Source organism: Podarcis pityusensis (genome assembly GCF_964106645.2).
Source record: "Podarcis pityusensis genome assembly, chromosome: 6".
In the NCBI taxonomy this organism is placed as follows: Eukaryota; Metazoa; Chordata; class Lepidosauria; order Squamata; family Lacertidae; genus Podarcis; species Podarcis pityusensis.
Window position 1 is genome coordinate 78,132,677 of NC_138030.1, and position 12,795 is coordinate 78,145,471.

Here is a 12,795-nt window from a genome sequence, read left to right on the forward strand (position 1 = left end):
CACAAGCGTATAACCTTGCACAGGATGCTTACTTAGCACTGCATTGGATACAAGCCACTGAAGCAAACAAAACAGCTCTTTAAAATCAACTAAGACAAGCAATTTAGGATACTATTTATCCCCAAGTGGGCACAATGTTGTGCATGGGAAGGGAACAGCCTGGGGCTTAATGGAGACTTCTTTTCTCCTTTGGGTGAGTGCACACAACTGTATGTATGCTACAGTGAGCCAGTTGTTCCTCTCATGAAAGACTCATGTGTGTTGCCCCAGGCAACATTTTAATTCCTGTCATGAGCATGAATGACTCGTGACCTAGGGCTATGATGTGAGAGAGCTTGGCAGAGCATGAGACGCTTAATCTCACAGTCGTGGGTTCAAGCCCCACATTGGGTGAAAGATTCGTGCATTGCCGGGGGTTGGACTAGATGATCCTTGTGGTCCATTTCAACTCTACAAGTCTGTGAATTTGTGATTATATAGAAAGCAAGCATGGGTCTGTCCTTTAAAGGAGGGGCTATTGAAATGTGCCACACTCCCAAGGACCACCCAAGGAATGGAAGAGACCAAAGAGTATACACAACGGAGCCTCTATACCAGGGCTAGGCAACCTTAGGCCCCTGGGCCAGATGCGGCCCAATCGCTTTCTCAATCCGGCCTGCAGGCGGTCCGGCAATCAGTGTGTTTTTACATGAGTAGAATGTGTCCTTTTATTTAAAATGCATCTCTGGGTTATTTGTGGGGCATAGGAATTCGTTCATTTTTTCCTTCAAAATATAGTCCGACCCACCACATGGTTTGAGGGACGGTGGACCGGCCCACGGCTGAAAAAGGTTGCTGACCCCTGCTCTACACCATGGGTAGGCAAACTAAGGCCTGGGGGCTGGATCCAGCCCAATCACCTTCTAAATCCGGCCCACGAACGGTCCAGGAATCAGCCTGTTTTTACATGAGTAGAATATGTCCTTTTATTTAAAATGCATCTCTGGATTATTTGTGCGGCATAGGAATTCATTCATTTCCTCCCCCCCCAAAAAAAAATAGTTTGGCCCACCACAAGGTCTGAGAGACAGTGGACCGGCCCCCTGCTGAAAAAGTTTACTGACCCCTGCTCTACACAAATCCCTTCCTCTACGCAGTTGGTCCTAGGTGGGGAAAGAACAGAGGCAGCCAACAAGGGTACTGTCCAATTGCTGTGGACTACATCCCCCATCACCCCTGACTGTTGCTGACTGAGAATGATGGGAATTGTACCAAAAAAATAATAATGGGTGGAGACATTGTCTACCCAGTGCTAGATTGTGCCCATCCAAAGATAGTTTTTTGACTGCCTTAAACTTGGTTCAAATTTCAATGGCATGAGAAACACATTCAATTATGGTGAGCACGGCTGAACCTGTCTAGCAACAACCTCTTTGCACAAGGAAATGTTATAAACCAAAACCCATCCATGCCATCCTCACAAGTTGCAGCTCCAACTAGTGCTGTGTGAAAAGTCCGTTAGATTTGATCCCCATTTGTAAGTTTACAATGAAGGCATTTAGCACAGGTACAACCCTGGAGAAAATGCATGCAAAATTGTTTTGAATGTATACCGACTCACCTTGGAACCAGGTTCCCCTGGCATCCCTCTGGCTCCATCTGCACCTGGACGACCCTGAAACGTTTTTGCAAAAGGCAGAAGTTTAATACCAAACCCGAAGTGTCAAGAGTTAATTTGCTGTCATTCTGGGATTCAGCGAGACTTCCTTTCACCAAATGTGAGCTGCCTTGAAGCGCTCAATACCTACCCTTTTGCCAGGTTTTCCAGGCAAACCAGCTGGACCTTGTATACCCCGAGGACCCTGAAAGAAAGACATATTCACTATAAGCACTACAGATAAATCACAAGCACCATGAAGGCTTTATGATTAATTACCATCCACCTCAAATTGAGGCCCTAATGTATAGTCCCTCTGACATGTATTAGAAGGCCACTGAAGGCTGTAAAAAAAATAAAAACTTTTTTAAAAAATCAATTTCTAGTAAAAGAAAATAAGAAGGAATAATTTATTAAAAAATCTTCCAGTAATAACTATCTATAAAATATTTGGCTGCAGGTGTAGCAGGATTTATAATTTGTTTCCAGGGCTAAAAACCTGTACAGTGGGATTCTTTGACATTGCGTAACGGTGAGTAACAGAGATGCGGGTGGCGCTGTGGTCTAAACCACAGAGCCGAGGGCTTGCCGATCGGAAGGTTGGCGGTTCGAATCCCCGCGATGGGATGAGCTCCCGTTGCTCTGTCCCTGCTCCTACCAACCTAGCAGTTCAAAAGCACGTCAAAGTGCAAGTAGATAAATAGGTACCGCTCCGGCGGGAAGGTAAATGGCGTTTCTGTGCGCTGCTCTGGTTCACTAGAAGCAGCTTAGTCATGCTGGCCACATGACCCGGAAGCTGTCTGTGGCTCCCTCGGCCAGTAAAGTGAGATGAGTACCACAACCCCAGAGTCGTCCGCGACTGGATCTAACGGTCAGGGGTACCTTTACCTTTAACAGTGAGCAGCAGGGCTGAGTTGCAACATGACATAACAGGTGTGCCACCGTCCCCACCAAACCTGGCCAGGCCGACTCGGCCCGCCATCCCCTACCCACCCACCCTCAGCCGCCTTCCTTTTCTGCGGGACGAAGATGCTTCACACTGTGCGTCCCTGGAGAACCTCAAAAAGAGGCAGCAAAGCCAAGCAACTTCATCCTTTCGAGGATTACCATGGAATTTGGGGGGGGGCCTTCAATAAAATATTGGGGTGCTACTCCCACACAGGCCCCCATAGATGACTCCTCTGACAGTGAGAGCCAGCTTTGGAGTTCCTAATCCACAATGATGTAGTTTATGATCAGGTTCTATGAGCTGGCATGTTGAAGCAGCTGGCATGTCGAACCCAGTGCTACGGTCATGGGACAATCAAACTTCAGCACGTAGCTATGACAACCATGGAGGGAAGAGTGGAGGATGTTCTGTTTTGGGATATTGTAACCATGGCCAAATTGATGTCTTATACTTAAAGCAAGTGGCAGACTCCACAGAATCTGAATTTGAGGAATCTGTCACCTGTAGTTTCATTTCCAATTGCACTCTATACCTAGAAATAGACAAATCAGCTTATTACTGTCCTGTGTCCCACTTCTGTCCCATCTTTTGTTGGTTTATTTTTTTAATGCACCAAAAAAGGAACCCTCACATTTAAATTGATTGCATTTTGTACACATTTTACATACAGCCTTCCCCCCAAATCGTATGCATTTTCCTATAAAAATTAATTCTCTATGCACATTTTTTAAAAAATCTGAAGCCACATTGAAAAATTTAGAAGCTGAGCAAGCGATAGCTGTGTTCCGATCTGCATATAAAATTAGTTTGTTTCACTTCAAAATGTGGAGGAAAAAGATTTATCTTCCATCTCTAATCTGACCTATGTCTAGGCACCCATCTCTTACTCTTGCTTGGCAGAACCTCAGTTTATAAAACAGAATTCCTGTTTTAATAGTGGCATTTAATCTTCTCAGTGTGGTTATTTCATAAGATCACAGCCTGAGGTTATGCGACAGCAAAAGAGAGAGACTCTACATAGGAATACAGCAAGCATTTATTATATTCCACACCCAAAAGAAACATTCCACATTTACTCTTGTGGATAAGCGTCCCAGGCAAGAAATACATTTGCAAAAGTAATATCAAGCCCACAAAGGGGTTAAGAAGAGCAATAGCACAGGACAATGGAAAAGAGGGCTTTGAATGGGAAACGTACAAGAAATAGGCCAGCACGAACTTTACTAGCTAGCTGGTGCTTTGAATGGGGAGCAAAAACTGTGATGATAGGTAATGTTAGTATTCAGGAAGGCAGGAATACGTGCAATGGGGTGGGGTGGAAAGATCTCACATCTTTAATTATCCGAGACCAAAGAAACATGATCTGTCTATTGATTGAGATAAATGCCTGTTGTAAACAAGTATTAGACAAACAAGGCTTTGAAATGTCGGCCTTAAAGGACAATTCCCTCAACTGTTGGGCTCAGAGTAGCCACCTCAAATTGCTGCCGCCACCACCCTCTGGAACAAGGCTTTTTGCAGGCCACTGCAAATCCCCAGGGGGAGGAAGCGAAATGGTGGGCTGGCCGGTAACGTAGTCTTACCTGAGGACCTGGGTCTCCACTGTCACCTTTGGCTCCTGAACCACCAGGACCACCCTGTATGACAAAATCAAAGGACTGTTTCAGCTTAACCTGTCACATTATAGAAGTCAGAAAAGTATTTCTTTTGCACGGCTGACCACAATGGTTTCGGACACTTTTACACACATAATTAAAGTGCTAACAACCAAATGAGGTTATGGTCCTATTTAGCTCAAAGCAAGTAGCATCCAAAACCTAAGGCTAGCTCTGCCAGTAAGCATGTATGCTGGGAGTGCTGTTCACCCCTCTTTTTCTGTTTTATTTGAATAGGACTTTATAAGTATGTCCTGTGTCACAAACACCTTGAATTTAGTTCAATATTGAAATGCTTTAAGAACTGGTGTTATATGCCCCCAGCAGACTGCCCCTCTTGGAAGCCTAAAAGCCACATTTTGCACCAGCTACAGCTTCCAATGTGGGTGGTGCTATGGGTTAAACCACAGAGGCTAGGGCTTACTGATCAGAAGGTTGGCGGTTCGAATCCCCGCAACGGGGTGAGCTCCCGTTGCTCGGTCCCTGCTCCTGCCAACCTAGCAGTTCGAAAGCATGTCAAAGTGCAAGTAGACACTCCGGCGGGAAGGTAAACAGCGTTTCTGTGCACTGCTCTGGTTCACCAGAAGCGGCTTAGTCATGCTGGCCACATGACCCAGAATCTGTATGCTGGCTCCCTCGGCCAATAAAGCGAGATGAGCGCCACAACCCCAGAGTTGGCCACGACTGGACCTAATGGTCAGGGGTCCCTTTACCTTTACCTTTACAGCTTCCAAACTGACCATTACTGAATAATAGTAAGCAAGCAAACAGGTCCTGTGGTCAGTCTATCGCTGCCAATGAAAGCTATTGCTAGTGAATCAACTGTGGCTTGCAAAACGCATTCCTTACCATAGATGCCACTTGCACCTCCAGAAACAGTGCTGGATTTAAGAGCAACCTCACATTATGCACGTGATTCTTTTGAGCGAGTGCAACCCCATCCAGAAAAGGTCACCTACACTAGTGGCCAAAATTGTGGAAACCTTTTGGGTAAAGTGTATTTCTGAGGTCTTGTGGCTCATAACACCTGATTGGCTCGCTAAACACTCGTGCTCATTGGCTACATGAAGGAAAGCTACTGCATATGAAACTAAGCAAGTTGTGCTTCCTTTTTCTGGTTATTTGGCTATAACTTTTGATAGAATAAAGATAATTGAACAAACTTTGTTGCATTACATTCTTCATTAACTTATCTTTCCATGGATATATAATTTTATGGTATTACTCCCAAAAAGTGGTGTTATGAGCCTTCAAACCTCAAAAATACACTTTCCCCAAAATGTTTCCACAGTTGTGGCCACTAGTGTAACTTGTTCCTGGACCTAAGAACAACCCATTTGCAAAATCTTTGTCTTGTCAGGATTTAGTCTCCTTTCATCGGCCCCCATCCAGCCCACCAGATGAAATGGAGAAATATAGTTGAGTTCCATCATCATACTGATGACAAAATCCCCAAACGACCACTCCCAGTGGCCTCACATAGATGGCCGACAGTATGTGGGACAAAATAAAATCCTATGGAATTTTGCAACACAAGCGCCAAAGGTCTGAGGCATAGTCCCCCAATGCTACTTTTTGGAATTGGCCCTGTGAGTAGTAGAGGAACCACTAGGTATTTGTACCTCCAACTTCTAGCATGTAGAGCTGATCCATCAGGATACCACCGTAGATGGTACTGAAGGATGCTGAGAGATCAAAGGGAAGGAAGAGAATTGCACTCCACCCTTTTTCTTGAAGACCCCCGATCAGGTGATGGAGGCTGTTTTTGTCCCAAACCCAGGCCTAAATAATGGGTCCAGATTATCTTGCCCTTACAAGAGTGTCTGAAGCTGAAGAACCACCACATCCATAAACATAAACTATTTGTGGCTGGGTGGTAGACATCACAAACTTCTGAATTCAAGGTAAGGTTTTTGAGAAGTCATCACACTACAGCCTCTTTTAGAACAGCAGACATCACCTGCTGGTGCAAAGATGCATCCCACACATCCATAAGGTGGGTGTTGATGGGAGCCCTTCTCTGCCTGCTTTCTCCCCTCTTCCCAAAAGTGAGGTATTTCCCCACCCTTGAGGAAGCAGCAGAGATAAGGCACAAGCCATAAATTGAGCAAAGCAGAAAGTTCAGGTTGAGGAAAGTAGAGGATGGGAGTAGGAGCCCATCTTCACAGGTGCTTTTAAAAGCACATGACAAGATCTGGATTTTCAAAAGCATAATCATAGTTGATTTACGGGTATATAATACTCATAGCTTTGCTTAAGAAGAAACTCCTCCAATGCTTTCTTATTGGAAATTCAGGCATGTATTTATGTTTCTGATAGTGTATTACAAAGTGTACTGAGAGGAAAATGAAAGCTTAAAAAAAAAAAATCACATCACATCATTTTTGCTGTTGTTCCAAATCAGAACAGCTGGATTTCTACAGCCTCCTAGTGGCTTAAATGGAAAATGGCAAAATACCACAATTTCTTTGCTAACCTTTTTAATACAACCCTTGACACACATTAAGCTCTGGCTGAGATTTTGGCTGTGTCTTATAGCTTGCTAAATAAATTCCACTGAAACCAACAGGTTATGCTTCTGTATTTGGAATAGGGATATTTAACTGGATGTGGGGCTTCAATATATTACGTGATCGGCAATGCTCAGCACAGCACACCAGATGTGCATTACACAAAATCAGCTCAGCCAATTGGGTGGAGCTCTTATGCTAGGTTCCCAGAGGTGGATCAGTGTTGCTTCCTGGGAGGAAGAGGGGCAAGCAGGCAGGGAGGTTGGCATGGTGCAAATTCACCAGCAGGAATGTTTGGTTGGCTCTACCAATGCATTTCACAGAATCATAAAATCATAACATTGTAGAGCTGGCAGATAGCCCGAGGGTCATCTAGTCCAATCCCCTGCGATGCAAGAATCTCAACTCGTGGTCTCCCATCCAATTTGAAACCATACCGGACCCTGCTTAGCTTTGCAAATGTGCTAGCAGTTTTATTGCTGCACCACTGCCCTGTGTCAACATCCCTCCACCTTGCCTCCTGGTAAGCAACCATCATCCACCTTTCCGGAAGCTAGCATAGCCTCTCTGCCACTTCTGATGATGCATGTGGTGGTTCATCAGGAGTTTGATGAACCTCTTGTTTTTATTTTCCTGTCCAGGACTGAAAATGAGGGAAATGTCAAGCCTTTGATAAGCTACTCTGCATGCCTGGTAGAATACAGACTACCCATGCATTGGGATCTTTAGATGAGTTCCTTCACAGAGTACTATCACTGTGTATTTTGTGTGCAAGGGAGAGGACCTTTTTGGGGTGGCAGGGAGGCATCTTGACTATGGAACACACTATGTAATTGGTGCTGGCACTACAGTCTTTTCTGTACCAGGTCAAGACAGTTTTATTTGCTCAGGTCTTTAAACTGGCTTTATGACCTCTGTCTGCTTTTCTGTTGTGTGACCTGTTGCCTCTCAGTTCTGAAAAATGCAAGGACATAAGAAGAGTTCTGACAGATAAGACCTAATACCCAATCTACTACAGTGTCCTATTCTCACAGTGGCCAACCATATGCCCGTGGGAAGTCCACAAGCAGAATATCATCATAATAGCTCTCTCACCACTTGTGAGTCCCAGCAATGGGTATTTACAGGCATTCTCTCTATGACATCGTTGATGTTTTTATTGCACTGTATTGGAAACTATCTGGATGAAGGGTGGTTCAAAAAATAAATAAATACTCTCACACAAGCTTGGTAGGCCTCCTTTGAAACCCTTAGTCCACACAATGCCTTGCTTTGAAAAAGAAAATTATATTTTGGCATTAAGTAATAATAAAATAGGTCATTCAGCTTCCTTGGATTGCAGAGAGGCTGCCAGGGTGCAAGACATCATCCGACACAAGATACCTGGAGGTTAAGCTCTGCTATCAGCAAGTACCCACAAGGTTATCCTGATAGTCCAGGACTGAAACAATAAAGGGGCGCCAGAAGGAGCAGCTCTGTTTCTCCCACTCCAGGAAATTATTTTATGCAGCGTGAGCTGGTATTGTAGCTACATCAGTATGGACCAGAAATATTGGGATGGAGAGCTTCATCTCACTAATCAGCATTTGTACTGATTTTAGAGAAGTGCAACAGCAGAGGGTTGGAACAGTGGGCGAAACACTCTTCTGATTTACAAAATAAAACATGATTTCCCAAAATGGGCGATGTGATGTTTAGGGATCTTGGCAGGGGACAAACAGAAGGAAGCGCAGTGCTTCCACTTCCTCCTGCTGTGCTATAATAACATTTGTGTCTAGGGCTGGCAATGTTTCGAACAGGATCAGGAACAAGCCAAGTCCGACTGTTAGACTTCCAATCTACTCAATTGCAATTTCTTTCCACTTCTATTACTTTCTTTCACACACCTTTAAGTCTAACACAAAGGTGGGGTGAGGGGTGGTGGATGGTGATGGGAAAAGGAATTATCTCTGGGATTGAGTGTAGGTATGTTTGAACATTTTTAAGGATAGTATTAAATGTATGTTTGTATGTTTATAAATTTATAAATTTTTTAAAAAAGAAACAAGCCAAGTCCACATCAGGACTGGCTTTGTGGGTGAAATTCGATAGGTAGGCGGGGCCATCCACCTGTCAATCACATGATGTCATTATAACATCACATGAGTCACAGGTGGGCAACCCAACTGACCTCTCAAAATCCCTTGTGTGGGGTTTCCAAATGACAGACAACCAGCTGGCTGTCAGGTGCTTAGAAACCTGCAACCACTTCAAAATATTTTGGTATTTGCAAAGGGCTTTAATACAGCCATGACCCTCCATTCCAAAACAACACATGAGAGTGACACGGGAGCTGTCTGAAAGCCATTGCAAAAACACTCTTTGAAGCAGCTTTCCCTGCTTCAAACATCACTCCAGCTATTTTTTAAATAAGGGTGAGGCAGCTGAAAGCACTTTGCAAAATCACTGTTTGAAGCAAAGCCCCCTTTAAGAATTTTTTGAGGCTGCCTCAAAGAGTGAATTTGCAAAGTGCTTAGTGACAGTTTCTTTGCTTCCATCTGAGCAGATTAGAGGGGAGTGTGCAGCTGTCTTAAAGCACTGAAGGGAACACAACACTTGTTTCTCCTCTGTTGCCTTATTTATAAAGGTAACCCCCCACTTTGGAAATCAGTAAAAATTGCCAGAGATTACTCCAATCGGACGGGCATATTTTTCCTTTACTCGTGTGAACCCAGAGAAAAAAGTCTGGGCTAAAAACTTCAGCCTAGTGCTATCATTTTCCTTCCACTGAAATCTCACAGGGATGATCAGAATCACAACTGAGGCACTGTGCTAGCCAACCTGCCTTTGCCGGTCAGAAACACTGCCTACTACATTAAAAACTAAATATATCCTTTCACTCTGAATGCTGCACTTCCTCTTGGCCTTTATGTCTATGTATTATATATATATATCCCAGGAGACTGCAGGCTTTATGCGAAGCCTGTAATCTTGGTTGTACTAACCATCATTTTATATTGTTGTAAATACACTTGGATAGCTTCTAAAGAGATAGTGACTGCTTAACTGGAGCATTTAGGTGAATCATTTGATTATCTCTCTCAGCAGAGTATCATTTTTGTAAAAGAGGAAACCATCATTAGGGGGAAATTGCTCAGGTGATTTGGCAACTGCAGGTCGAGTGCTCCGCTTTTGTCATTTAAACATTTAAAACAATGGCAAAACTCAGCCCTGTATGACTCTGGCAAAGAAGCCTGTAATCTTGCTCCACTTGCTATCTAAACTAGATATTTGGCCGAGACCTTCCAGGGGTTTTTTTTATTATAATTTAAAGCTCTGCATTGAAATGAGTATCCTTCATATTTCTGAATGAATATAAGCAGTTAGAAAAATGCCAGTGATTGTGATAGACAGAGACAGCTCAAATTTTCATTATAAAGACACTCAGATGATAACTGTGGACAATGATTATTAGTTTCGTAGTTTAACATACCACAGGACCTGGTCTTCCAGTGAGTCCCATAGGGCCTGGAGGTCCCCTCATGGCAATCTGTGGTTTGAACAAAAACCAAAAAAGCATTCAGACATTCTACATGCAAACTATGACATGGTCCCTATTCAAAATCCAAAAACTTGTGTGCATGCAGTCCTAGGAATCTCAATCCATTTTTACAAAATCCACACCTAATGCTGTGTTTCTCAAACTTGGGTCTCCAGTTGTTGTTGGACTACAGCTCCCATCATCCCTAGCTAGCAGGGATGATGGGAGTTGTAGTCCAACAACACTGGAGACCCAAGTTTGAGAAACGCTGACATTCATTTTTGTACAAAACCATCCCTCTTTCCAGGAGCTTAGGAGGAGAGCCTTCTCTCTCATCGTCTCTCAGTCTCTCTGCCTGTCCATCTGTCTGTCTGTCTGTCTCCCTCTCTTTCTTTCTCTCTCACAAATTTCTCCCCATTTAATCCTCGGACCAAATCTGAAAGGCAGTGGTGGACAATCTGTGTCCCAAGGGACGAAGCAGGAAAGGAGAGAGGGGTAGCCGAGAGGTAAAGAAAAAGGGATGGTAGAAAGAGGGGGGGGAGAGAGAGAGAAATGAGAGAAAGAGAGAGAAGGTGGGGAAGAGTTTTGGTTCTGTACCCACCCACTCTGGCCTGCCCACAACTGGTTTTGGTACTGGTCACTGCCGGCATGTTGCACCTCACAGATTTGCACACACATGCTGCCACCCCAAGGTGGACCTTGATAAAGAAAAATATCCCCCGCTGTAAGGAAATTCTAGCTTTCTCAGAAGAAAGTATGGAGGAAGGGAAATGTTTGGAACACAAGTGGCCTGTGAGGATTTATGGGGAAGAGGGAGAGAGCTTCTTCTCTCAGAGGACAATAACCCATCACCTTTAGTTTCTTAGGCTGTGTACACACCATACACTTAAAGCACATATTCACTCCCCACAAATAATCACGGGTTCTGTAGTTTACCCTTCACAGTGCTACAGTTCCTGGGACCCCTAACAAGTTACAGTTCCCAAGGCCTTTGTGTGCTTCACTCTTACCCTGGCTTGCTGAAGAATAGCTTGTGCTTGAGCTTCCTGTGCCGAGATGGCTGGGCCTTTGTCGCCGCCACCGCCACCAAAGCGGAACTGCATATAGGAGGACAGAATTTGTCAGAAACATGTATCTCTCAAAATCAAGCAGGTTAGACATAAGCCGTAATTGCCCAAGCTCTTGAAGCAATTGGCTTCTTCTATCAAAAGGTGGTTATTTGTATGCCACTTGGTCTGAAAGCTTGAGAAACGGTTACCAAAACTAGCATTGTTGTGGAGGTCGGACCCACATTAAGCTCATTTGAAAACGGGACTCATTCTGAGAGCCAGGCATCATCATGACCCTGGGGATGATGCAGGGAATGTGGTAAAGCTTGGGGGCTCTACAACCACAAGCCCATCCCATGTTCCTCCTCCTTGGCTATTACATATCTTCCAGCTGCAGCGACAATAAAGCAGGGGTAGCCATTGTGATGCCGTCTAAATGTTCTTCCACTACAACTCCCATCCATCCTATTCCACAGGTCCAGTGGCCAAAGATTGTGGAAGTTGCAGTCCAAGAACGCCTTGTGGGAGCCTTGTGGTTAGCTAATCGTACCCTAAAGCCTGATTAACAGGAGCTTCCCGGCGCAAACATCTCTGGGAACTGAGTCCTTACTTAGGACCTAGTAGAGCTCAAGCTTTGCCCTGAGAAGCTTCTCAGGTAAGACTTATGTAGTCCCAGACAGTGCCTCTCACTGCCATCACCGCTGTTGGTAAGTTTTAGGGATGCCAGACTAGGCCAGAGCTTATGTAGGAGCTGAGCTGGAATCCAAGTTGAGTTTGGCTTAATAAGCTCAGTATTTAGAATGGGATCTTTCCTTTCTTTTCACTGTTCAGTTTAACTTGCTACAGGTTCAGATATGGACTGACTAACTTGCTAACGTAAGATAGCTGATGGTTACTAATACTGATTTGTAGTGTCGTTATCAGGAGAGCTGCAAGGCCCCTGCTTCTCCACCTCCCCTCCCCTCTATTTATAAAAGCAGCAGCAACATCAGAGGAAGAATCGAGCATGGAAAGGCTGACAAGCTGTACGAATATGAATTCTCGTTTAAAAATTGCAAATTTCATTCCTAAAGCACTCAGAACAAAGGAAAAGGTTTTGTTGAATCTAGCCGAAGGCATCACCATAAAGCCTTTTTCTTTGTTACTACAACACATCATCGTGAACAATGGGTTAAGTGTTGTTTTTATTCTATGGTTTGAATACAATGAAGGTTTCTGGCACAGTGCCAAGGAGGCTGAGCTTCCAAGGAGGAATTCTGTCATTACTATTATCTGACTCTTCAATTTTTACTATCTATCCAGCAGCCTGGATGTAGATGAAGGAGAAGGAGCTTCTGGCCAATGGGAGTTGAAGAGCAGCAACATCAGGATGGCACCTGCTTCCCCATCCCTGAACTAGGTGACCCATTCAGAAAAAAATGTCAGTGGTTAATCTACACCACTATCTCCATTTGCTTCTGGTAAGGATAGTGTTTG

General features: G+C 44.2%; 1 protein-coding gene across 1 annotated transcript in view; it reads right to left on the minus strand.

Moving 5' to 3' along the window:
- The window catches only part of COL11A1 (collagen type XI alpha 1 chain), a 263,380-nt gene that overhangs the window by 132,963 nt on the left and 117,622 nt on the right, over window positions 1–12,795 (minus strand). The window contains exons 10-14 of the mRNA XM_081008888.1: window positions 11,281–11,367; window positions 10,223–10,279; window positions 4,169–4,222; window positions 1,788–1,841; window positions 1,601–1,654 (exon numbers count right to left, since the gene is read on the minus strand). Coding sequence (XP_080865014.1) covers window positions 1,601–1,654; window positions 1,788–1,841; window positions 4,169–4,222; window positions 10,223–10,279; window positions 11,281–11,367 — 306 coding nt within the window. The remainder of the gene's footprint in view (window positions 1–1,600; window positions 1,655–1,787; window positions 1,842–4,168; window positions 4,223–10,222; window positions 10,280–11,280; window positions 11,368–12,795) is intronic.